The sequence below is a fragment of the Sceloporus occidentalis genome, unplaced genomic scaffold, assembly GCF_023333645.1.
Source record: "Sceloporus occidentalis isolate IW3139 unplaced genomic scaffold, rSceOcc1.0.p SCAF_25, whole genome shotgun sequence".
In the NCBI taxonomy this organism is placed as follows: domain Eukaryota; kingdom Metazoa; phylum Chordata; class Lepidosauria; order Squamata; family Phrynosomatidae; genus Sceloporus; species Sceloporus occidentalis.
Window position 1 is genome coordinate 5,804,262 of NW_028317005.1, and position 23,645 is coordinate 5,827,906.

Consider the following 23,645-nt stretch of genomic DNA (forward strand, 5'->3'; position numbering starts at 1 on the left):
GCTAGAGAGAATGACCCAGGACAGAGCACTCTGAGGATCTGTAGTTGACAGCTATAAAGATGAAAATTCAAAAGGGGATTTTACTGAATACCCCTCTATGCATTTGCCCCTTTATTGGTTGATGCCAGAGGGGGACCCTGCCGGCAAACAACAGAGTCACTCTTACGGACCTTTAACTCATGGCATGATCCTCCGGATTTCCGTTCCCATTAACCCCTGCTATTCTACAAATACTTAAGTTAGGCTAGAGGCAGTAACTTGTATATACAATGTAGGTAAGCACTGACAAAAAACCTGGCTTTAACTGATTTTGTTCCTTTAAACATTCTTTAGCTGCAGACCTGGGGGCTGTCATTGTTAGTCATGTGATATTTTGGATGACTTTCCCTGCTCATACCCTTCAATGAGCTGATTATTTATGGCAATGCTAATTAATCCATTTCTCTATAAGCTTTCATTAGTCGGAGTGTCAGGCTTGGTGAGACATTCTCTTGTCTCACCAAACTCTCTCTGAGTTGTTGTTTTTTTGTAGAACAGATAACTTTAAAACAACAGTGCTAGAACACAATATTCTTCAAAAATATTTTCAAATCTGATACTAGTAATAAAGAAATGGTGGATTCCATTAATATTCACCGTCCCCATACTAAAGCAGTGCTACTGAAACTGCTGGTATTCTATAAAAAATTTAATGTAAAATGTCCGTAAAGCCATGTTTTCACGTCCACTGGCAGAGCTGATAACTAGAGGCCACTAGTTATAACTATAGGACTATAGGTGGTTCTTGCTCTAAATGGGTCATTCTTTACAGTGAGAGTGGTGAAGTTCACTGTAAGAGTAGATGGTTGTAGGAGCAGCTTGGAACTATTCGGAAAACAATGTGCATCTACTTACATACATCTTGATTCTAAAATTAGCTTGTCAAAGTATTAATTTCTCTATCTTTTGAATTCTAAATGAAACATAAAACTTTCTTACACAAAACAGTCAATTTCCTAAATCAGGTGGTTGCTATACTCCACTGTAAATCGGTGGAAATATTTTTTTAAGTTTGAACTCAATGGACTAGTGTATATTAATATTTTAATCACTAGCTGGAAGCCTCAGCAAAGACCCAGGCTCCAAAGAGGTCCTCCCAAGATGAACATAATGAGGCTGCATTTGATCAAGAACCAAAACTAGTCATTGTTAGAAAACCTAGTCAATTTGTGATCATTTACCATCCATTGAATAAGCCCTGCAACACATTATAATGGCTCACTTCTATTAAAATTTAAAGACCTGCTACATTGTTATTGCCCATGAGTTATATAATGGTTTCATTTATTAAAATAGCTATTTTTGCAGGCATCCTTGGCCTTGGTTATGACCACAGACATCATATACATAGTAATGTAATTATTTTATCCACGAACTATACAGCAAGCTGAGCTGTAAAGTAGGAACACCGAGTATGTGGGAGGAAACTGAACAGATGCAGTATTCTAAGTCTGGTTAACTGGATATGAACAGTATTGATTACAGCAGCTGTTCCTCTTTTATAAGAAAAGCTAGTTACATAATCAAAATAATCTTCCTCAAAGTGCACTTATGAAACACATTCTTCTTTTCAACAAGGAGGCTGTTTGGTTTTTTAGTCAACTATGTTGCATATCAATTTAATCTAAAACCAAAATATGCATCATCATTGTCCTCAATGAAATGTGATATATGATTAGTGTCATGCCACGGTATTTTATTTTATAAGTTTTAACATAGGCAGGAATAACATTTTCTCTTAAAATCTAAATGTCTCTATATTTGTAAGTGTCAGTATATGTGAGTATGCGTGTATGTTAGAGTGTGTAAGCGAGTATGTGTGTTAGCTGTTATGCTATGTTAGAATGTAAAATAATGTAAGTAGACTTGCGAATTCGGATTCGTATGAATACTTAGGAAGCCACGAAAACGAGGTCAGACTCCCCATGAAAACAGTTCTGAGTTATCGTTCGAAATTCACAGGCCCTTTCACTCATACTCTCTCACAATCTCACTCTCTCTCAGTGACGTCACAACCCGGGTTTGAGGTTGTGACGCCGCACCAGGCAGGGAACTCTATGAGAGTGTAATCTGCCTGGGATCACCCTACCATAGCGCGGCTGCGGCGGTGCAACCGGAGCGGAGGAGACAGACCTGGCACTGGCAGATCATCACTGGACGGTGGAGGAGGAATTACAGCACCACGCACGTCAAGGGGGTGACACCATGTGTCATCGCACCGGGTGACATCAAACCTAGTGACGCCACTGTTCTTTCTCGTTCTCGTTCACTCGTGCTCTCTAATTGTTTCCCTACCTTCTCTGCAGACCATTTCCGCTTTCACATTTTGTTCTTCATCTTTTAACTTCTCTCCCTAATTTTGATCCACATCTCCATGGACACAACCTGAAGCACCGTTTTTTTTTTTGCAGAAATTTGCCACATGTTATATCTACAGAGATTCTGACAAAGATTTAAAAAAACAAACATGTATAGTAACAGATTTATATTTCCATCCCGTGAACTGCGTTTGCATAAATGTGTGCGTGCATATGAATTTTAGTGTGTGTTACCTTGTAAAATAGTGTAAGCAAGTATAAATGAAAGCAGATTCATGTTTCCACCTTATCTACTGAAATTAAGTTGTGTTTAAGGTGTGGTTTCTCCCATCCGTAACTAAAACACATGCACATACTCAAATAGATACTTGCGCTAACACAAAATTTATCTAACACTATACCCATCCAATATACGTATAAATATAATTGAACATAATTTTTGAGACCCTCAGTTTGCAATTAATTACATTGCTTGCTTATGTTATAGATGGATACACCTTTTCAAATACCATGAGCTGCCTTTTTTTTTAAATTCTAGGATTAAAAAACCAAATGTCAATTGCAGGACTCTTCCATACTGTGGAATTTTGAACCTGATGTTACCAGGATCTGTATCTGTTTAAATGTGGTAAATTATTAGCCGTTTATGTCCATGTTTGTATGCGCTTATAGCTTTCTAAAGCACTGAAAGAACTAATGGGACACAGTTTTTGGAAACAGTGTATATTATGCATACATACCATTGCTTGCTGTTGGCTGGCTCAAGTAGTCTTATACAGCGCCATGGGTAAACAAAATGCTCTGAACTGGCAATATAAAGTTAATATTTGTTCACAATATATTGAATTGAGCATTAAAATTCCCGACACCCTCAGTTTGCAAATAATTAAATCAGTTACTTTTGCTAGAGATGGCTACATCTTTTCATTAAAACCCCTTAAGGTTAATGGGTTGTCCTTAAACCCATTAAAAACAATGCAATATGAGCCCATAATATAATTTGAAAAAAATAAACAATAGTACAAATATGTGCATCATGTTTTTTTTTGAGATTATAATAATTATTATATAAATTGTATTGGTCCTTGCTGTTTTCTTAGCTTTTGATGTGCCAAAAAAGTAACATAAACAACTAACAAAAATAATAGCTTAATGATGAGCTTCAATTCCACAATTATTCTACATTATTACACTAGTCTGCAGGCTTATACTTTGTAACTGATACATGACCTTCTATGGTTCCTAAATAGTTTAACTTAAAATTAACACTTGTTAAAAATAAAAATTTAGGAAAGAAATCATTTTTCAAAAAACATCAAAACTAAATGCAATAACCACAATTTTAATGGCATTCTGATTTGTTTATATAGGGCTATAAACCTTCCAACTGACTGCTAGAAACGGTGTATGCTGCAGAGTCGATCAGATGATACATATGGGCTTAGATCCAACAGATTACTTTTGCCCTATCAGTGAGGCTGACTTGTAACAGTCACTGAGAACACCTAATCACACTAGTGAAGTAGGTGCTGTGCAGACATGGCATCAAGGCTGCTGTGCTTGGGGTTGGTGTCTGTGCTGCTGGCATATTACATCTATACCCCACTTCCAGACAACATAGAGGAGAAATGGAAAGCCACTTTGCTGGATGTGAGCTTTCGAAGTCTTGGACATGTTGTAAGTTAATATTTTATCATCTCCTTTCACAGTTATTGCTTGATCTGTCATGCAGACAAACATTGTCCCTTCCCTGCTTATTAGGGATATATTACTTGAATGACCTCTGGGCTTGGATCAGAGGTATTATAAAGTGTAATCTGGATTTAGATGTTGTTTCACATGGATCTTGCTGGATCGGTTATGTTTTGGTACATTTTATAAAAGGCTGCAGTATAAAAATGAATCAACTAGAAGTGTTTGAGAGTGAAAATATATATATATATATATTTTCAAATATTTAAGGGGTTAAAAGTAGCTCTCTCCCATGCTTTGGAATTTTGCCCAGTTTCAAATCTGTTTCTGCTGAAAAGTGGTGGATATTTAACCCTTTGTGTCTGTGTGTGTGTGTCTGTGCACTGAAAGAGTTAATGGGATAGTAGGATTTTGTTTTGAAACATTGTTTGTTAGGCATACATAGCAATGCTTGCCCTTCCAGAATCTTGGCAGGTTTAAGTGTTCTTATACCACTCCTTATGTAAACAGCATGCCCTGTGTATTTTCTTCTTTTTCTTAAAAAACAAGTTGAAATCGATTTGCCTTAATTAATGGGTTTTTTGTTGGTTTTTTTTTTACTAAGCTTCCTATTAAAAATTAAAGGTTTTTCTTAGCACTCTGTTACTCCTGCAGGTTTATTATTCAATGTAAAATCTAAAACTACGTTTGCCTTCCTGGATCTGTTCAAAGGTTGATTTTAAAGAGTGGGCAGGTTTAACACATTTTTAGGATATTTAGTACATTACGAAAGCTAAACGCTAATAGATTGCATGTTTTTTTGTTTCTTCTTCTTGTATATACTTGGCATTTGCTGTTGGTCTTTGTTGGATAGAGAAGAGCAGTGGGAATTCTGCAAAAGAGAAAAACATGCGAAGCCAGACTATTACTCAGACTAATCAACAGGAATTGCTTTGCTGCTTTTGAAATTTGTACTTTGAAATCTGTTTAATCTTTACTCTCAGATAAATGCAAGGCAATGAATTCTGTAACAAAACATATACGGGAATATAGTAGTATGTTGTGGTAAAAACTGCTTTTGTTAATATCACAGCCAACACCTTAATTTCCATACAGTGCAATTGTCACTGTCAAAACAAAAATCACAATTTTTTAATCCTTAGTGATGTCACAGTTTCTTAATCCTGCCGATATGACAGTGAAAAAAAAGACCTGGAATGTTACTAGGAAAAGTGTTGATTACTTGCTCACCGTACTCTAATTAAAGTAGCATAGACCTCCATAATTTAGCTGGCTTGGTTACAGAGTACTTCTATAATCTCCCCAACCAGGCCATGGACCAATAAAGGAATTATTTTTTTTTGTGGCTGCCATGCTATACCTACTAGTCTACAATATGCCACTGGTGCCAATTTAGTCTAGACTAACTTTATCTGTGTCAAAGAAGGGAAAAAGGTGCAGGTATTAAGTACTGATCTAGAGTACTAGAAAAGATCAACAAATAAGAATACTTGTCAACCATAATCTTCAAAAAAATGGCTCAACTAAGCACTTAAACAAGATATAGGACTGTAGTTAGAGTACATTAGAGAAAGAAACCTTATAGATCAAAGTAGTTACCAGTAACATTATTAGACGATATAGTAAATTTGGATCCTAAGAATCAGGAAAAGTACTTTTGGTAGAAATTACTTGTCTTATTTTGAAACTGGACAACCTCTGATAAAGGTCATTCAATCAAACAGCCTGTAGAGCAGAGAGGGTTGGTAGTTTTAAGGAGGTTAAATAGCAGGGGATTTTAGAGAAACAAGGGATTAGGTCAGAAGGAAGTAGGAAAGTAAATTGAAATTGATGCAGATCAGCAGAATATGTATGTTGGTAGCTGTAGATTATACTTTTGGGGGTTTATTTACTAAAGAGAGAGTTGGCAAGTGTGTTTGTAGGAGATCTGCAGTTCCACTCACTGACCTTTTTACATTATGAAGGGCCAACAACAGTGAGGTTCTGCTCCAGGAATGGCTTGGATGGTACTATAGAAAACATATTTCAAGAAGCCAGAATCACCCCACTGTCTGAACTATGTAGGGTCAGACTGGCTATGATGAGGCGGACCTGGATCTTTATGCTAACGTAGCGTAAAGCCAGACATATCCAGCCAACCACAAGTCTGGTGAGTATGGCCCACAGAGCATTTGCCCGGTGTGCCAGTTGGCCAGTCCGTGCCAGCGTGTAGGGCCATATCAGCCCCTCTTGCAGATAATTATGCTATGGATGGCCCTTTATAATGAGTTATTGCATAGTGAAGACACAGCTCTCTGGGTCTGATCACCTAAGGGATGTAAGGGACCAGGAACCAGATGGACATAAAATGTAAAGTGCAAAACACTTTTGTTATAATAACTAAGCAAACAAAGCCAAATAGTGACCCAGGAGCATACACCAAAAGACCAGCCGGAGTCAGGAACCAAGACAGGTACTCAGACAAGCCGGGGTCAGGAATACAGAGATCAGCAATGTCACGAAGAAGCCAGGAGCCAGGATGGACGTTAGGGAAAGCCGGGTCATGCATAGGTAATCAGGAACACAGGAGAACACACCTGCAGCTAGAAACAACACAAAGGCAAGAATGAAGTCAATCTTAGCTTCTTAAATAGCCTGAAGGTCTGGCTGTGGGCTGGAAAATTAGCTGAGGAGAGTAGCTGTGATAATTCTCATAGGCTGTTAATTAGCCTTCAGCTGAGCAACTCTAGTAGTGGATACAACAGATATAGGGGCGCATTTATAATAGATACAACAGATATAGGGGCGCAGAAAAGCAGCCAGACCATACCAAGGGAGAGCTGACCAGGGTGTTTCAGTTCCTTGACTTCACTATACGTTATGAAGGTTCCACCCCAGTGAGCTTCTGTAACAGGAAGCTATGACTGGCCCTGTACTGAGATTTCTTCAGTCTCTTTAACCATTGACTTGCACGTTATCCATGGCCATTCACACTGGAGATGCTTACTACTGAATAGTGATAAAGTAAAAGCAACAGCTCTCCTGCAAAATCTTCTGCAATTATCGCTTTAGTGAATAGTCCCCTCTGAATAAAGCCCACTTGGTTAACCATGGAATCTATTGTATTTTTAAAATAATATTTTTCCTGGTTGGATATAATTGTTTTATCTTTATCGTGTAGCAATAAGGTTTTGATTTTGTGTTTTGGGTTTTTTTGTAATTTGTTGTTAGCTTTTCAGATTTTTTTTTCTAAATACAGTCATTTTTTACAGTAGGGCATTTAGGTAAAGAGAAGTCCTAGAAATGTATATGCCAAGTAATGAATTATGAACCATCTGGCGTTGTATCACACTTTAATATTTCTTTTAACTATTTTTTTTTGTCTTACGTAAGTTGCTCCTTGCGTTCCTTTTATCTATGGTAAGAAAGAGCAATTTTTAAGTAGACTTTGCATGGTCTTACTATGTTGTGTGGTATAGTTTTGCAAAACCAATAATTGAGATGTTTTTATTTAGATAATTAATACACATGCATTCTAGAATATGTTTCATTTTGGTAGGAGCACCCATTTTGTGTATGGATGTGGTACTTCCATAACATTTTTCAGCTAGGGTGATGGTATGCCTTGATTTAGTAGGTCGACTTGTGTGCTTCGGCCAGAACACATGTATATTTAATATATATAGTTTTAGGTTTTTATTAAAATTTTGGTAATTTGTTTTTCGTTAATTCCGAAAGATTGCTGAATAAACATTGTCTCTCCTTAAATAACCTGTTTTCTTTTCCAAATCTGTCATCTGCATTAAATGTATTACCTTGATTCACATATCTATCTGCTTTAACCTGTAGCACCCATCCCATTGTAAACATTTTAAATGTACAGGGCAAACATGCAAGGGCAAGTGTTGGTATTGCTTAAAATGCATTTAAGTAAAATCCTATTCTGTATAAACAAAAAGACTTGCAACGTAATATACGTTGGTGTTGGTTTTGCGGCTGAGTTCATAAATCTGCTTTTAAAAGATAATCTTACGTTTTTGAATTTGGCTTTGTCCTGCGTCCAGGATATTGTTTTCTAATTTTGCTTACTCGTTCCCAAGAGAGCGTTTGCCAAAGGAAGTTCAGCTTTTTATAACACCCAAATTTATTGCATAGGATAGCCAAGTTATTATTATTATTATTTATTGTTTTATATAGCACTATCAGATTCCAGAGCGCTGTACAAAGGGCAAACAGGACATAAAAATTAGTATATACGGTTACATAACAAGATCGAGGTTGCCCCTTTAAATTTCAATGTGGTCTTTGTAACAAATACAGAAACCTCCAATATGCATTTGCCCCTTTCCCTGCCCCATGTTGAACTCATCTCCGGCCATGTGATATAATAACCACCAGTCAGCTCTGGCTTGGTGAGGAGACTCCATACAAAAGCGTTCCCATTGAAGTAACCATTCAGTAGTGCAAAATATCAGCTGTATTCTGCTGCTGCTCCAGAGATGCAGCTTCACCTCTAGAGGGTTGTATATACTAAAAAATAAACTCTTTTTTGAACTTATAGTTGTATTGCATGTAAGAACAAAAGGAACTTCTTGCAGTTACAAAATTATTTTTTACAATTACATTTCAGTATATAAGCACCATATATGTTCTCAGTTTTTCATTTTAATGTTCTAACAATAAAAAGGGATAATCGTGCTCTACGGAAGGGAAAAGAGTAAAATACGCCCCTCAGCTCTGGATTAAAAAAGAAAAAAGAAAAGACCAAATAAAGTTGAAACTCCAAAACAGGCTAGCCTTGAAACCCTTTTATAGGCTGCATCCCAGGTTTCAATTACCAGCCTAGTGGTGGGCAATCAATAACTTATTTTAGGGAGCAAGTGTTTGTGAAGACAGATAATCTGGGAACCCATCTGTCCCAGAGCTGAACAGGGGTTTTATTGTCTGCTGTATCTCTGTTTTCTTTACTCCAAAGAGGCTTTAATGTCTTCTGCAAAAATGTTTGTTATCTGGGCAGGACTAGTTATTTTTTTTATGTAGTGTGTGTGAGGTGACTGTACCCACAATTTCCCAGCCAATTGTGAGTCAGCTTTGTAATATCTTTGCTTGCAATGTCACAGCATATTCTACCCTCTCTAATGGATTAATCACATAAAAAACAGAATATTTTAAAGCAGGGGTGTCCAAGTTTTTTCTGCAGTGGGCCACTTCATCAGAATTGTATACGTGCGAGGGCCGCACTCATTTTTCACTGAGAGAAAATATGGCCTTTAATAAGATACGCAGATTAAAATAAAGTAAATGACACAAAACCTTCACTTTTCTCTCTCTGATTTCTGTGATTTCTGGGCCTACAAATTCAGGATTCTGGATAAGTAAAAATAAAATAGTTATATTTATTTTAGTGATGCACTAAAATGAAAATTCTGGACCAAAACCAAAAAGTCAGGGTTCACTTGGCCAAAACTGAAAGTGACCCCCCCACATACTTTTATTAAAAGTAAGTTACACACCAAAATTGTATAAAAAAATTATATATTATGATTGTTAACAGCAATCTCAGGCATACCCAGATTCCAGCATGTACTGGTTGGCTGGGCATTGTATTTTTTGTCCAATTTTAGTGTGTAACCACACTTTTATTAAAAGTAACACACCACAATTGGACAAAAAAAATCAACAATATGACTTGGCATGATAGGAGTGTGATTGCTAACGGCAAACACACTCTTTTTATACCCAGGCAACCAGTGAATGCTGGAACGTAGGCATGATGAGACTGTGATTGCTGTTAGCAGATTGCTGTTAGCTGTTAGCAATCACACTCCTATCATCCCAAGTCAGCCAATACGTGCTGGTACAGGGTGGCTGTGAGTGCAGACCCCATACTGCTGGCAGCATCAATACACAAGGGGGGCAGCTAGCCAGGTTTCAGCATGTACTGGCTGACTTGGCATGATAGGAGTGTGATTGCTAACAGCAATCATAGTCCCATCATGCCTAGGTTCCAGCACTTACACATCCATGCTATCACACACACACAAATTCATTCATTCACAGATTCATTCCCTCAATCAGACATACTCATTCACACAACCTACCGCACCCCCTTACCTGCTCTACAGCTCTCGATGCCGCTCACAGACTTCAGCAGGGGGCGCGGCCTCCCTCGTTCTCCCCACAGAGGAGGCAGGACTGGAGCAGAGAATGGACCCTCCCACAAGTAAGCAGCAGGGCTTTTATGATCCTGGCTGCCGATCTCACGCGGGCTGCACCTCGAGGTTCCGCGGGCCGCATGTTGGAAGCCCCTGTGTTTTAAAGGGACAATCCAGCCATCATATACACTTTAATTCAGATGATAGCTGGATGGAACCTTTTAATTTTTGTGTTGACCCGTTCGTAAATACAATGCCATATGCACTTGCACCGTTTCACACGCCAGCTTTAGGAATGTCTCTGGAAACACAGCAGGCAGACGTCTGTTCAGTGCATTTGTTTGCAAGGGTTGCCATTGATATAAATAGGAGACATTTCCTGTCACCTATTGACTGCTTCAAGCAGCCAACCAGTGGCTAGAAATGGCAGACCAGCAGGGCCGCAACTTCTAGGTCAGGTTGTTTTGTAAGAATGCATATTAAAGTGCTCACAGAGTACGTATATGCGTTATTCTATAATGGGGGTGTCAGTATACTAAACTGTCCCTTTAAGGTTTGTATGACAACACATCAGTATCTGCCACATGCTCCTGGCAAAAAAAACATGAAAGGGGCAACATTTTGCATGGCTTAAAATTACTTCTGGTGAGGAGTTGGACAGTAAACAGCACTAGGAACAAGGCTTTTAATGCTACATTTGGTTACAAAAGTGTTAAATTCAGAAGAGCAGGTAAAACGGCACCTTTAAAATACATTGTATGTGATAAGGAATTCACTGGCTCCATGCATTGAATCTGCAATTAGCACACATAAATGTATATTTTGGGGAAAGCTGAAGTAAGACTCTTGAAATGAAATGATATAAACAAGACATGTTTTGAGGTTGATATATTCCTTGGAGAGAAAGTAGATAGAAATTATGTAGCGAAGAGAAAAAACTACCCACATGAAGCTGTTATCAGCGCTGTGTGGGAGTGTCTCCTGAGCCAACCTTCTTCCAGATAATAAAGAAGCTGAATGTGAGGAATATCACAGTGTAAAAGGGTTTATTTCATTGTTAAAACGATAATAAATGCCCTATTGTGAGACTGTGATTCCACGAATTCTGGAAATAATTTTTTTTCAAATCGTTATTTGTGAGAATACAGTGGTACATTATTTAAAAAATGGATAGTCTGACCTTGAGATTGTTGTCATATTACATTGTATTTTAAGAAACTGATAATAGTTGCAGTGTTGGCCCTCATATGCAGATGGGGCAGAAACACTAAAACTCCTAGAACCACCCCTTTAACCCAGTGTCTTTCAGCCATGCTATGGGTTAGTTGCAGGTATTGTCTTTGATTTGTTATTTCCATTTCCGGTGCTCTTGGTGATTGTCTTTTAACTACCCTTTGTCCGCAGTTGGGGACTGGGCCTTGGCAGTGTCAGGAACCGGGTCCATACAGACGACTAAAGACCCGGTGCGCCCCAAAGATTGTGTTCAGGAGTTACGGTGCAGTAGCGGAGTCTCAGGACAGGGCCTGGTGCAGGGCGACCACACTCACCCGGGCATCTAGGGTTGGGCAGCCACATACCAGCACCCTGACATAGCAGTGGATGTAGTCCTAAACAGAGCAGAACGAAACTTGGCTGGATGTGGAAATCCGAACAAAACTTGGATCTGACAAAACGAACAGAACTTGGAGATATCCTGCAGGCACCCTGGAGCAGGCATGAAACGTAGCACTGGAATCATGTGCCGGATGCTGCAGGCAGGGAGTATGGAAGCTAAGCAGAGTATCAACAGAAAAGTAGCAAGCAAGGAGGACAGAGCAAGGAACAGGGAGACCGAGCAAGGAACATAACCAGACAAGACATACATGATACAGGGCACAAGAAACGACAGGGAACAAGGCAAGGAACACAGGGGAAGGAGTGAGGAGCTGGAATCCTCGGACGCTTCTCCTTTAAGCAAGGATAGGACATCTTAACTGGGACATGGGGAGAGGAACCAGAATCCTCAGATGATTCAGGGAAGGAGGGCAAAGGTACATAAGAGACAGACAAACATGAATACAGGAACTAGCCTAGGACTATGTGATAACAATTGGAGATTCCGTCACATCTTATGGCCATAGTATGCTTAGCCCACCACTACCCCAAAGTACGCCAAAGTACTCCAATGACGGTGGGTCCTAATGCTAAGCCCTGCATACGAAAGTACTGATAAACTAAACATTGAATCCAAACACAGAACCGAGAAGGACATACCTTTAGACTGCAGACTAAGACAAACAGAACAAACGGGTGGGACACATCTTATAAAGGAAACAGGAGCTGAAGCAAAGAGCAGACTGGAATCAAGGAATCAGAGGTTCAGGACAGAGCATATGGAAATCCAGGAGTGGACCACAGCAAAACATGGGAACTGAGGCAAGGCAGGGAAAAACAGAGATATGCAGCTCCTCAGCCTGGATGGACCCTGACAATATCCCCCTCCGAATGAGCGGCCTCCGGACGCGAACAGAAACATCAACAGAATGAAGGCCCTCTCTCTGACGGGAGAACTGATTGAACAAGTCAACCCAGGAACCAGCATTCTCAGGATTCTGGAATCATTTCAGAAGGAGTCCTTCGACGATCAGCACTACCGCTTAACAGACCAACCTCCTCCAAAACAGGAATCAGCATATCTGACAGGAATGAGGAAGCCGTTTCTTGCAAACGCTCCTCCGAAACAGAAGTCAGCATATCTGAACGGAAATGAGGAAGGTGTCTCTAGAGGACTTTCAGGTTGAAGCGAAGGTACTCTCATAGTAGGGGAACCCATGCAGAGCAGAACAAAAGCCCACCAGATGACTGGAACACTGCTTAGCAGACCGACCTCCTCCAAGACAGGAATCAGGAACAAGACACCCCTCGGCCGGGGCTCAGGACACGACACCCCTCGGCCGGGGCTCAGGACACGACACCCCTCGGCCGGGGCTCAGGACACGACACCCCTCGGCCGGGGCTCAGGACACGACACCCCTCGGCCGGGGCTCAGGGCAGGAATCAGGTTCACTGAACAAGGATGAGGAAGCAAACTCTTGCAGACTCAGGTCCAGAAACAGGTATGCATAATAACAGGCAGGAAGAGCTGTCAAAACACCGGAACCAGCATAGCACAGAAGCAGACGAGCTGAAAGCGCTGCAGTCTCCACTCTGCAAACTCCTGGCGTTTACCTGCGGCCATATGTCAGGAACCGGGTCCATACGCCCAAAGATTGTGTTCAGGAGTTATGGTGCAGTAGCGGAGTCTCAGGACAGGGCCTGGTGCAGGGCGACCACACTCACGAGTGTGGGCATCTAGGGTTGAGCAGACACATACCAGCACCCTGACATAGCAGTGGATGTAGTCCTGAACAGACCAGAACGAAACTTGGCTGGATGTGGAAATCCGAACAAAACTTGGATCTGACAAAACGAACAGAACTTGGAGATATTCTGCAGGCACCCTGGAGCAGGCATGAAACGTAGCACTGGAATCATGTGCTGGATGCTGCAGGCAGGGAGTATGGAAGCTAAGCAGAGTATCAACAGAAGAGTAGCAAGCAAGGACAGAGCAAGGAGGACAGAGCAAGGAACATAACCAGACAAGACATACATGATACAGGGCACAAGAAAGGACAGGGAACAAGGCAAGGAACACAGGGGAAGGAGTGAGGAGCCGGAATCCTCGGACGCTTCTCCTTTAAGCAAGGATAGGACATCTTAACTGGGACATGGGGAGAGGAGAGAGGAACCAGAATTCTTAGATTCAGGGAAGGAGGGCAAAGGTACATAAGAGACAGACAAACATGAATACAGGAACTAGCCTAGGACTATGTGATAACAATTGGAGATTCCGTCACATCTTAAGGCCATAGTATGCTAAGCCCACCACTACGCCAAAGTACTCCAATGACGGTGAGTCCTAGAGCTAAGCCCTGCATACAAAAGTACTGATAAACTAAACATTGAATCCAAACACAGAACCGAGAAGGACATACCTTTAGACTGCAGACTAAGACAAACAGAACAAACGGGTGGGACACATCTTATAAAGGAAACAGAGCTGAAGCAAAGAGCAGACTGGAATCAAGGAATCAGAGGTTCAGGACAGAGCATATGGAAATCCAGGAGTGGACCACAGCAAAACATGGGAACTGAGACAAGGCAGGGAAAAACAGAGATATGCAGCTCCTCAGCCTGGATGGACCCTGACAGGCCGACAGCCACTTGGCAGATGCACATCCTTTTTCCAATATTTTATAAATAAATAAAAAATCTATATTCTGCTGCTCTGCATGGCTGCAAGGGACTGAGAACTGGACATGTGGCTGGAATGACTGCACCTGTTTCTCCTGCTCCTCCCTCATCTGTTGACTTGCCTTCATGCTGTGGAAAAAGAGCCCAGAAATCTTATGGCACTTTTCAATCTCTTTCAACAGCCTACACTGCCTGTCAGTTCGAATAGCTGCGCTTACCACCAGGTGTAGTATATGTGCTGCACAACACAAATTTACAATGTCCCCATCTCTTTCCACTATGTTTCCACTATGTTTTCTGTCCCGTCAGTCACCACCATTCAGATTTTTACTGCTTTGCCTGATTGTGGTCCAATCCAGTGCACCAGCATCTTCTTAAGAGCTGCCAAAATGTGAGCTGATGTGTGGTGATCATCCATAACCTCGGCATGGAGTAGGAAGGATCAATAACCCTGCTGCCTTTCTGTCTCAGTTCCACCCCTTCTGTCACCCCGTATGTCTACACCAGCTACAGTGGTAGTGTGGTAAATATTCTGACAGCCACCAATGTGCCATCAGTGCGTTAGTGGCGCTCCATATGTGGTGAAATGGTTTGAGGGCAGTTTGTCCTTCAACAGCCTGGGACTGTTTGTCCTTCAACAATGACACATAAGACTGGTACCCCGGCTCACTATGTTTATGATACAACTTGCACATTGCAGTGTGCCCATCTCCTAGTAGTGGTACTAGTAGTTTTTTGTTGTTTTTTTCATAATAGTATTTGTGATGGTTGTGATGGTGCTGTTGCCAGCAGGGCCACACCAGGAATGAAAAACAGCACTTGAAATGCACACTAGCCTCATATATTGTATTGTGTGGTCAAGCTCATGTGCCCACTTGCCACACTAGGGAAGTAACAAGGAGCCACACTGGGGCACCCCAACTTCACAAGCTACATGCCCCACAGTGCCACCTTTGTTCCTAAATAGCTGGTATGTGCCATGTTTGCACCTAAGCAGTTTATCTGTGCCATCTGTTCCCCCAAACATGTATGTGCCATCTTTGTCCTAAGCAGCTTGTCTGTGCCCCAAGCAGCTTGTCTGTGCTGTTTGTCCCTAAACAGTATGTATGTGCCCCTTAACAGCCTGTCTGTGCCTGCTCTGCCCCTGAACAGCCTTCCCGTGCCATCTCTGTTCCTGAAACAGCCTGCCTGTGCCCCCTGTGCCCCCCTGTGTCCCTTAAACAGCCTGCCTATGCCACTTATGCCCCATAACAGCCTACTTGTGCCACCTCTGCCCCCTTACAGAGCTGTCTCACCTCTACCCCTCAACAGCCTACTTGTCATTTCTGCCCCTAAACACTTATATATTCTTTCAGCACTCATTCATCCATTCACATCTAACAGAGAAATTATTATTTGAAGGTGTGTTGCTTTTTCGTCACTTCTTCTGGACCAAAAATAGATCTGCTGCTATCATCTGACATCGTCTGCCCATCTTTGTTGTGGGATTGCCCTTAATTGCTATAGTGGTAGCACCAGGAACGATAGTAGTAGCACCAGGGGCGGGGTGGAGGGTAGCAACATGGAAATTGCTCCCCTCAATATAGACTGTGGCGCAGTGGCGTCTCCAGCTTTCATATTTAGGGGGGGCACATGGGGGGCCAGGGACCAAAGTAGGGGGGCCAATTATAAAACGACATATATATATATATATATATATATATATATATATATATATACATACACACGTTAGACGTGCATTTTTAACTACATAATAGTAAAGACCGTGATTGAAATATGATTTCAAAATAACAGCTAAACTGGCAGTTATTTTTCATTCTTTGATATTAGCCCCTGCTGACAATATATATAAATATTAGACCCTGCTGCCGATATATAGAAAAATTACACCCTGCTTCCGATATATATTAATATTAGCCCCTGCAGCCAATATATATTATTAGACGCTGCTGCCAATATATATAAATATTAAACACTGCTGTCAATATATAAATAAATATTAGACCCTGCTGCCAATATATAAATAAATATTAGCCCCTGCTGCCAAAACATATATAAATATTTGCCCCTGCTGCCAATATATATATATATAAATATTAGAACCTGCTGCCAATATATTTTATAGTGAAAAAATTGGACCCTACCAAAGCATTTCCTTGGGCCCCGCTCAACGCTTCCTTGCATGCAATCACTCCCTCTGCTACCATACCAAAAAAAAAAATATTTGCCACACTGACTGCAGATCAGAGGAAGACCGTGAGAGTCAGTCCTGCACCGTGACATTGAGAGGTCCTCTCCCCTGTAATCATCCCCAGAGTCTCTTTGTCCCCTCATTCACTAAACCATACCGCTCTTTTACTTACACCCTGTAGTTCAGGTATAGATCAAATAAATAACACATGAAAACAGCACATGCAACTGAATGAGATTTAAAAAAAAACTTGTATTTGCAGGTATACATAAATAATGTATGGAAACATAGCATTGCAGGTATAAACCAACAGAACACACAAACCCAGCATTGCAGGTATATATCAACTGGAAATCACATGTACACTCAGCACTGAAGGTATAGATCAAATAATCAACACATGGAAACAGCACTCCAGGTATTGATCAACTGAATAAGACATACAAATCCTATATTTGCAGGTAAACATAAATAATGTATGGAAATATAGCCGATACAGATCAACAGAATAACACAAAACCCAGCTTTGCAGGTATATATCAATTGGAAATTACATATAAACTCTGCATTAAAGGTATAGATAAACCCCCCTAAATTACAGGCATAGATCACTGGTCACACACACCCCAAAGCCAACCCTGGCATCCACATTGCCCACATAGAACCTGACCAGCACCCAAATTACACGTATATAGGACATGCCATCTTTGTCGCCAAACAGCCCAGCATGAGTCAACATTGTCCCCAAACAGGTGAACGTACGCCATGTTTGTCCCATAAACACATCTGTGCCATCTTTGTCCCCATTGCCTAAACACCCTGCTTATACAATCTTTGCTTTTTTGACAAATCAATAATACACCTATGATTCACAAACACTTTTACAGTCACTCACTAATAATTCACACAATCATTTATTCTTTCACACAAATTATTTACACATATTCATTAATGCATCCACACATTAATCCATTCATTCTCTCTCTCATTCTGACTCTTTATTTCAATATTCTTGCCACCCTCCTTTCTCCCTATCTATCACCTCTCCCTCCCTCCATAATCCCTCTCCCTCCCTCCCTACCGCCTCTCCCTCCCTCCCTACCGCCTCTCCCTCCTTATCTACCCTATCTACCCCCTCTCCCTCCCTATCTATCCTATCTACCCCCTCTCCCTCCCTCCCTATCTACCCTATCTAACCCCTCTCCCTCCCTCCCTATCTACCCTATCTAACCCCTCTCCCTCCCTCCCTAATCCCTCTCCCTCCCTCCCTACCGCCTCTCCCTCCTTATCTACCCTATCTACCCCCTCTCCCTCCCTATCTACCCTATCCACCCCCCCTCCCTCCCTATCTATCCTATCTACCCCCTCTCCCTCCCTATCTATCCTATTTACCCTATATAACCCCCTCTCCCTCCCTCCCTACCACCTCTCCCTCCTTATCTATCCCCTCTCCCTCCCAATCATTCCTATCTCTCCCCTCTCCCTCCAAATCAATCCTATCTCTCCCCTCTCCCTCCCAATCAATCCTATCTCTCCCCTCTCCCTCCCAATCAATCCTATCTCTCCCCTCTCCCTCCCAATCTATCCTATCTCTCCCCTCTCCCTCCCAATCTATCCTATCTCTCCCCTCTCCCTCCCAATCTATCCTATCTCTCCCCTCTCCCTCCCATTCAATCCTATCTCTCCCCTCTCCCTCCCATTCAATCCTATCTCTCCCCTCTCCCTCCCATTCAATCCTATCTCTCCCCTCTCCCTCCCAATCAATCCTATCTCTCCCCTCTCCCTCCCAATCTACCTCTTCTCACTCTCTAACCCCCTCCTAACTTTGGGCTTGTAGAAGTCCAGCGGTGCGATCGCGAAGTCCCTGTCTCCCTGGTTCTGCCGCAGTGTGCGCGGCTTCACTGTTGAGCGCCGGATATGACATCATATACCGGCGCTCAACTTGAAATGCCGGCACTTTGACCAAGGCAGAGGCCTCGCGGAGAAGAGTGAGAGGCACCGAACGGTTTCTGAAAACGTATTCCTCAGCGACCGTTCGGCGCCTCTCTCTCTCCTCCGCGTCTATTACAAAAAAAATAAATAAATGGCGTTTCAATTGGGGGGCACACGGGGGGGGCACAGCATGATGTAGGGGGGGCCATGGCCCTCTCTGGCCCCCCCTGCCGACGCCACTGCTGAGGCGGAAAGAGGCAGGTTCATGCAACATCACGCTGAGTGACCCTGCAGGGATATTGCGGCGGTATGCAGGGATTCAAGTACAAGCTGAAACTTCAAGTGGTACATGACCTGCGTGTATGTGTCTGTCTGTCTGGGTATCTAGGTTGGTTTATGTATCTTAGAGTCTGCTTGGGTATGTATGTTTGTGTGCCTGGGTGTGTATGTGTCTGGGTATATTAGCATGTGTCTGCTTGGATATATTAGTGTGTCTCTGTCTGGGTATGACAGCATGTCTGGGCATTTGAGAGTGTGTATGTTAATGTCTAGGTCTGGGTTTGTATGTTGCTGTGTGTGTCTAGGGTATGTTAGTATCTGAACATGCGTCTTTGGGTGTGTTAGAATGGATGTATGGGTATTTTAGTATGTAAGTCTGTGTGTGTTAGTGAAAGTGTGTGCGTATGCTAGTATGTGTCTGCATGTTATTGTGTGTTTGTTGTGGGTATTTTAGTTTGTGAGCACGTCTTTGGGTATATTAGTGTGTGTGTATCTTGGTGAAAGTGTGTGTTTGGGTATATTAGTGTGTATGTCTGGTTATGTTAGAGAAAATGTTGAGGAAAAGTTTCTAGAAAAATGATTCTGGAGTCTTGTCTGTGGATTGATTTCAAAGGGTCTCAAAGACTTTACTAATGTATACAGACGTGAATGGATTAAATGAGAGACTTCCACAAATGTCCAGGTTTAATTGAATCATATGTGTTGTACATGAAAGCATAGCACTGGAGTTTTTACTGTTATATTGTGTTTTTACAGAGTAATTTTGCTGAGCTGCTGGGAATCAAACATTATATGGATGTTATGATGTTTTTGACGTACGCAGAAAACACAGAACCGACGTCAGATGAAAATGTGACTGTCACAGACACATTGTTCGATAATATTCCAGTGCGGCTATACATTCCTAAAAAATCAACTGAAGCTCTAAAGAGTGGAGTTATCTACATACATGGTGGCGGGTGGTGCCTAGGAAGTGCAGGTAAGTAATAATGGCAATGGTCATTTTTTAATAACAAAAGTTGCTTTTTGTGCCAATGTGGATATTATACAGGTTCTGTTTGGGCATAAGCCAATGGCGTATTGTGGCATAGACCAACCCATGGAGGCAGCAGCTGCATAAAAACCGGTAGCCAGTCATCCATTTTGGAGGATGAGGTTTCCAGTAGCACCACTATTAAATGGGCCAGTTGAAAGGAAAATTACCGTTCTTCCTAACAAAACCCATTAACACTGTGGATGACAGATGACAGATGATGCTGAGTCAGCTCAGGTGGAGCGCTGGGATATGACATGATATCCTACCTCTTGGCATTAAGAGCTGTGGCACTGAGGGGGCTGCAGTGGTGCTAGGGCAGCTCCTGAGATAAATATGGTACTGATGTAAGCTCTTTAATTAGTGTTCTCCGGCAGTAGTAAAATGGGATTTGTCTAAGGTGTTCTTTGAGAAGTACTTAGATTTAGATATAAACTGTCATAATCAGCCATGATTTTTCCATAAACTGGTCCAGTTTCTGTATGTAAATGATTCTCAGCTTGCATTTGCAATGGTGGCTGAGAATCATAGTAACTGGAGATTAATCTTCCCTCTTTTTGCGAAAAATGTTGTTTATAAGAATCCCTAACCTACTTTCAAAGGTTAATTGTTGTTGGTACGACTGTTGAATCATTTGGACTTTTCCCAGTAACCTCATAGTTTTTTCCTACTGATTGGCTAGGTGGTTAATATTCCTTGTTTTCCAGGAAAAATGTCATTTGTGGGTTAAGTTTTTAAAGGTTGACAATCTTTAATATCTTGTCGATATTTTGTCCCAAATCCGACATGGCCTTTACCACCCAGCAAAAGGGGAAGAATGTGTAGTCATAGGCATGCAATTTTCCCCTTTCCATCGGACCATCAACATTCAGTGACAAAATACAATCTGACTCTAATGTGGCTCAATGAGCCTAGCCTGAGCTCCCACTTAGAAACATCTACACTTCACTATACTGTGTCAGATTGATAAAAGATCAATTAATATTATGAAGTAATGCATTTTGGTGGTGATTCAAAAGGCTAAAGCCACCTGTAGTAGAACAAGTAACTAAACTACTTGGTTCTTCCTTTTCTTGTTACTAAAACTTGTGATTTCTCATTATTAAGTGACATTTACTTTTTTTCCCTCCTAGCTATGAAGCCTTACGATTTGCTGTCAAGACATACTGCACAAAAGCTCGGTGCTGTGGTTGTGTCAATAGAGTAAGAATCTGTAGTCATTTATGTTAATTAAATATGCTATTCTTGTGATGCACTTCTGAGAATTTATAGCTAGTTACAGGAAGCGACACATTGTTCTCTGTTAGTATTCTATTTAACCCCCAAGTTTGGGGTTTATAGCTGGAAACTAGAAATTGTTATACAATGTAAAAGGGTGCAGTTTAAAATATACAGCTTGGAATGTAAAGTCACTTTTTTTGCATTAACCCTGTTTTAATTTTTTTGTCTCCCCTGCACGCTTAAGGTACCGTTTAGCACCTAGGTTCCAGTTTCCAACTCAGTTTGATGATGTGTATACTGTAGTAAAGTTCTTCCTAGATAAAACCATTCTTAACAAATACTCAGTGGATCCTGACCGTGTGGCTGTAGCAGGTGACAGTGCAGGAGGAAACTTGGCTGCTGCTGTAGCCCAACAAGTAGGTTAATGTTGTAATGTTAATGTAGTTTATAAAGCTTTTGTAAGACCGGCTATTCAAATACAATTAAACGGGATCACAGAAATGTAGTGCAATATACTGTTTCCAGCAAAAAAAGGAATCAAAACCCTCATGGGTTATGGTTCTGTAAACCTGGAATAATTAAAAAGACATATCACCTTCCATAAATGATGCATCAGATAATAACAGACTAGAGTAATGGAAACTAGGATGAAAAAATCCAGGTATCTGTTACATCTATAAAGCACTACTAACATGTAAACCTCAGATATATTCAGTAACCAGAAGGTCAACAAGATCAAGTAGCCCATATTATATTACAGATCATACTGGCATTTAAAAACTGTGAGGCACTCACTAGTCTTAGTGAAAAAGTAGCTTTATAGTAAAGAAAAAAAGGGAAAATAAATGTTGCAGTCTCATATACCAGTACCCTCGTCACTAAACAGTACTGGTAAACATATAACATTGTCCCTTTGTGGAATTCAATATAAAATGTTTTATATGTTACATACATCCAAATAAAAGGTAAATAAAATGTAGGTCATAATGCAAATCGTGAATATGTTTAGTAAGAATAACGACATGCCTATTTTTAAAGATAAATTTGAATTGGGGTTATGCTCAGAAGAAAAATAGCAAGTTATTACCATACCTGCGAAATTTTAGGCTTTGGCTTCCCAGGAGCAGCCCCTTGAAGAACGTGGCCAGGACTACCCACTGACATCTGGGGCTGCTTAGTTGTCCCCAGTCCGGTCCAGTTTTGTTAATTAAATATATATAAATGAAATCTATATGTGTGTTATTATGCTCATAATTTTTTTCAAGATTTGTCCTCACACGTACATTACAATATTTTTTTTAAGGTGGCATGTTTTGGAAATGCAGCCAATAAAGTGACTGATAATGAAATAGAATTCTGTTTCTATTTGTTTAGAAAAGAAACATAAGTGTTATTTTGTCAATAAAATAAACATTTACTTTCCTAATGTTTTAGAATGTTTGCCTATTTACCCTCACAAACACACCTGTTACAAACAGTTTATTTATTTATTTCAGCTGTTGAAAGACCCCGAAGTCAACATTAAACTTAAGGTCCAAGCATTACTTTATCCGGTGCTCCAGGATCTTGACCTACATACCCCATCGTATCAAGAAAATGGGAAAATGCCATTGTTATCCTCAAATCTCATGGTCCGTTTCTGGTGTGAATACATTACTACAGACAGAAGATTATGTGAAGCCATGTTGTCGAACAGACATATACCACTAGAAGCTGCTGATTTGTTTAAGTTTGTAAACTGGAGCAGTTTATTGCCTGAAGACCTGAAGAAAAACTATATTTACTCACCACAGTTTGGACACTCAGAATTTGTTAAAAAATATCCAGGAATTTTGGACGAAAGAGTATCTCCTCTGTTGGCCAAAGATGAACAGTTGAAGGGTTTGCCATTAACATACGTCATTACATGTATGTACGATGTGTTAAGAGATGATGGTTTCATGTATGTGTCAAGACTTAAAAAGATGGGAGTGCAGGTTGTGCATCATCATTACGATAATACTTTCCATGGAATACTCTTATTTAACAACTGGCCACTTGACTTTCAAATAGCACATCACATAGAAGAAAGGTACCTTAACTGGCTCAAGCAAAACTTATGAAAAGTACATTGGATCCACAAAAGTTACAAAGTCAATAAATGTCATAACAGCCAAGACCGGAAAGCCCAACTAAGTGTCCCATAATACAAAAAACTACATCATGCAATTCAATGGCCTGATGTATATAAACGTGCCGGCAAAATATCTAAATCACATGAATGGGTGCTTTACTGGCACTTAAATTTAAAGTAGTTATATGTTCCTGGAGTTTATTTTCTTTTTAGTTTATGTAAATAATTGCTGCTTTCCGCTGAATGATTTTATGTACAAATGAAATGTTTATAAAGTAACTTTTTTACATGATGTTATTGGGCCCCACTTTTGAACAAATCCGTTTGAAAATGATTTACACAGCATATCACAGTTGGTTTTTATTAATGCAGTGGGGTACTGTGAATTAAAGACTTGAAAAATTTAGGGCTGCAACTAACG

The 23,645-nt window shown here is 40.7% G+C and overlaps 1 protein-coding gene across 1 annotated transcript; it reads left to right on the top strand.

The window, feature by feature from the left end:
* The first annotated feature begins 3,896 nt into the window (after positions 1-3,896).
* LOC149300309 (deacylase AADAC-like) lies at positions 3,897-23,213 on the top strand. Its single transcript, XM_089485438.1, has 5 exons — positions 3,897-4,034; positions 19,614-19,836; positions 21,024-21,093; positions 21,356-21,527; positions 22,608-23,213. Exons 1-5 carry the CDS (start codon positions 3,897-3,899, stop codon positions 23,211-23,213), a joined length of 1,209 nt encoding a protein of 402 aa, XP_089341564.1.
* Positions 23,214-23,645: the final 432 nt, after the last annotated feature.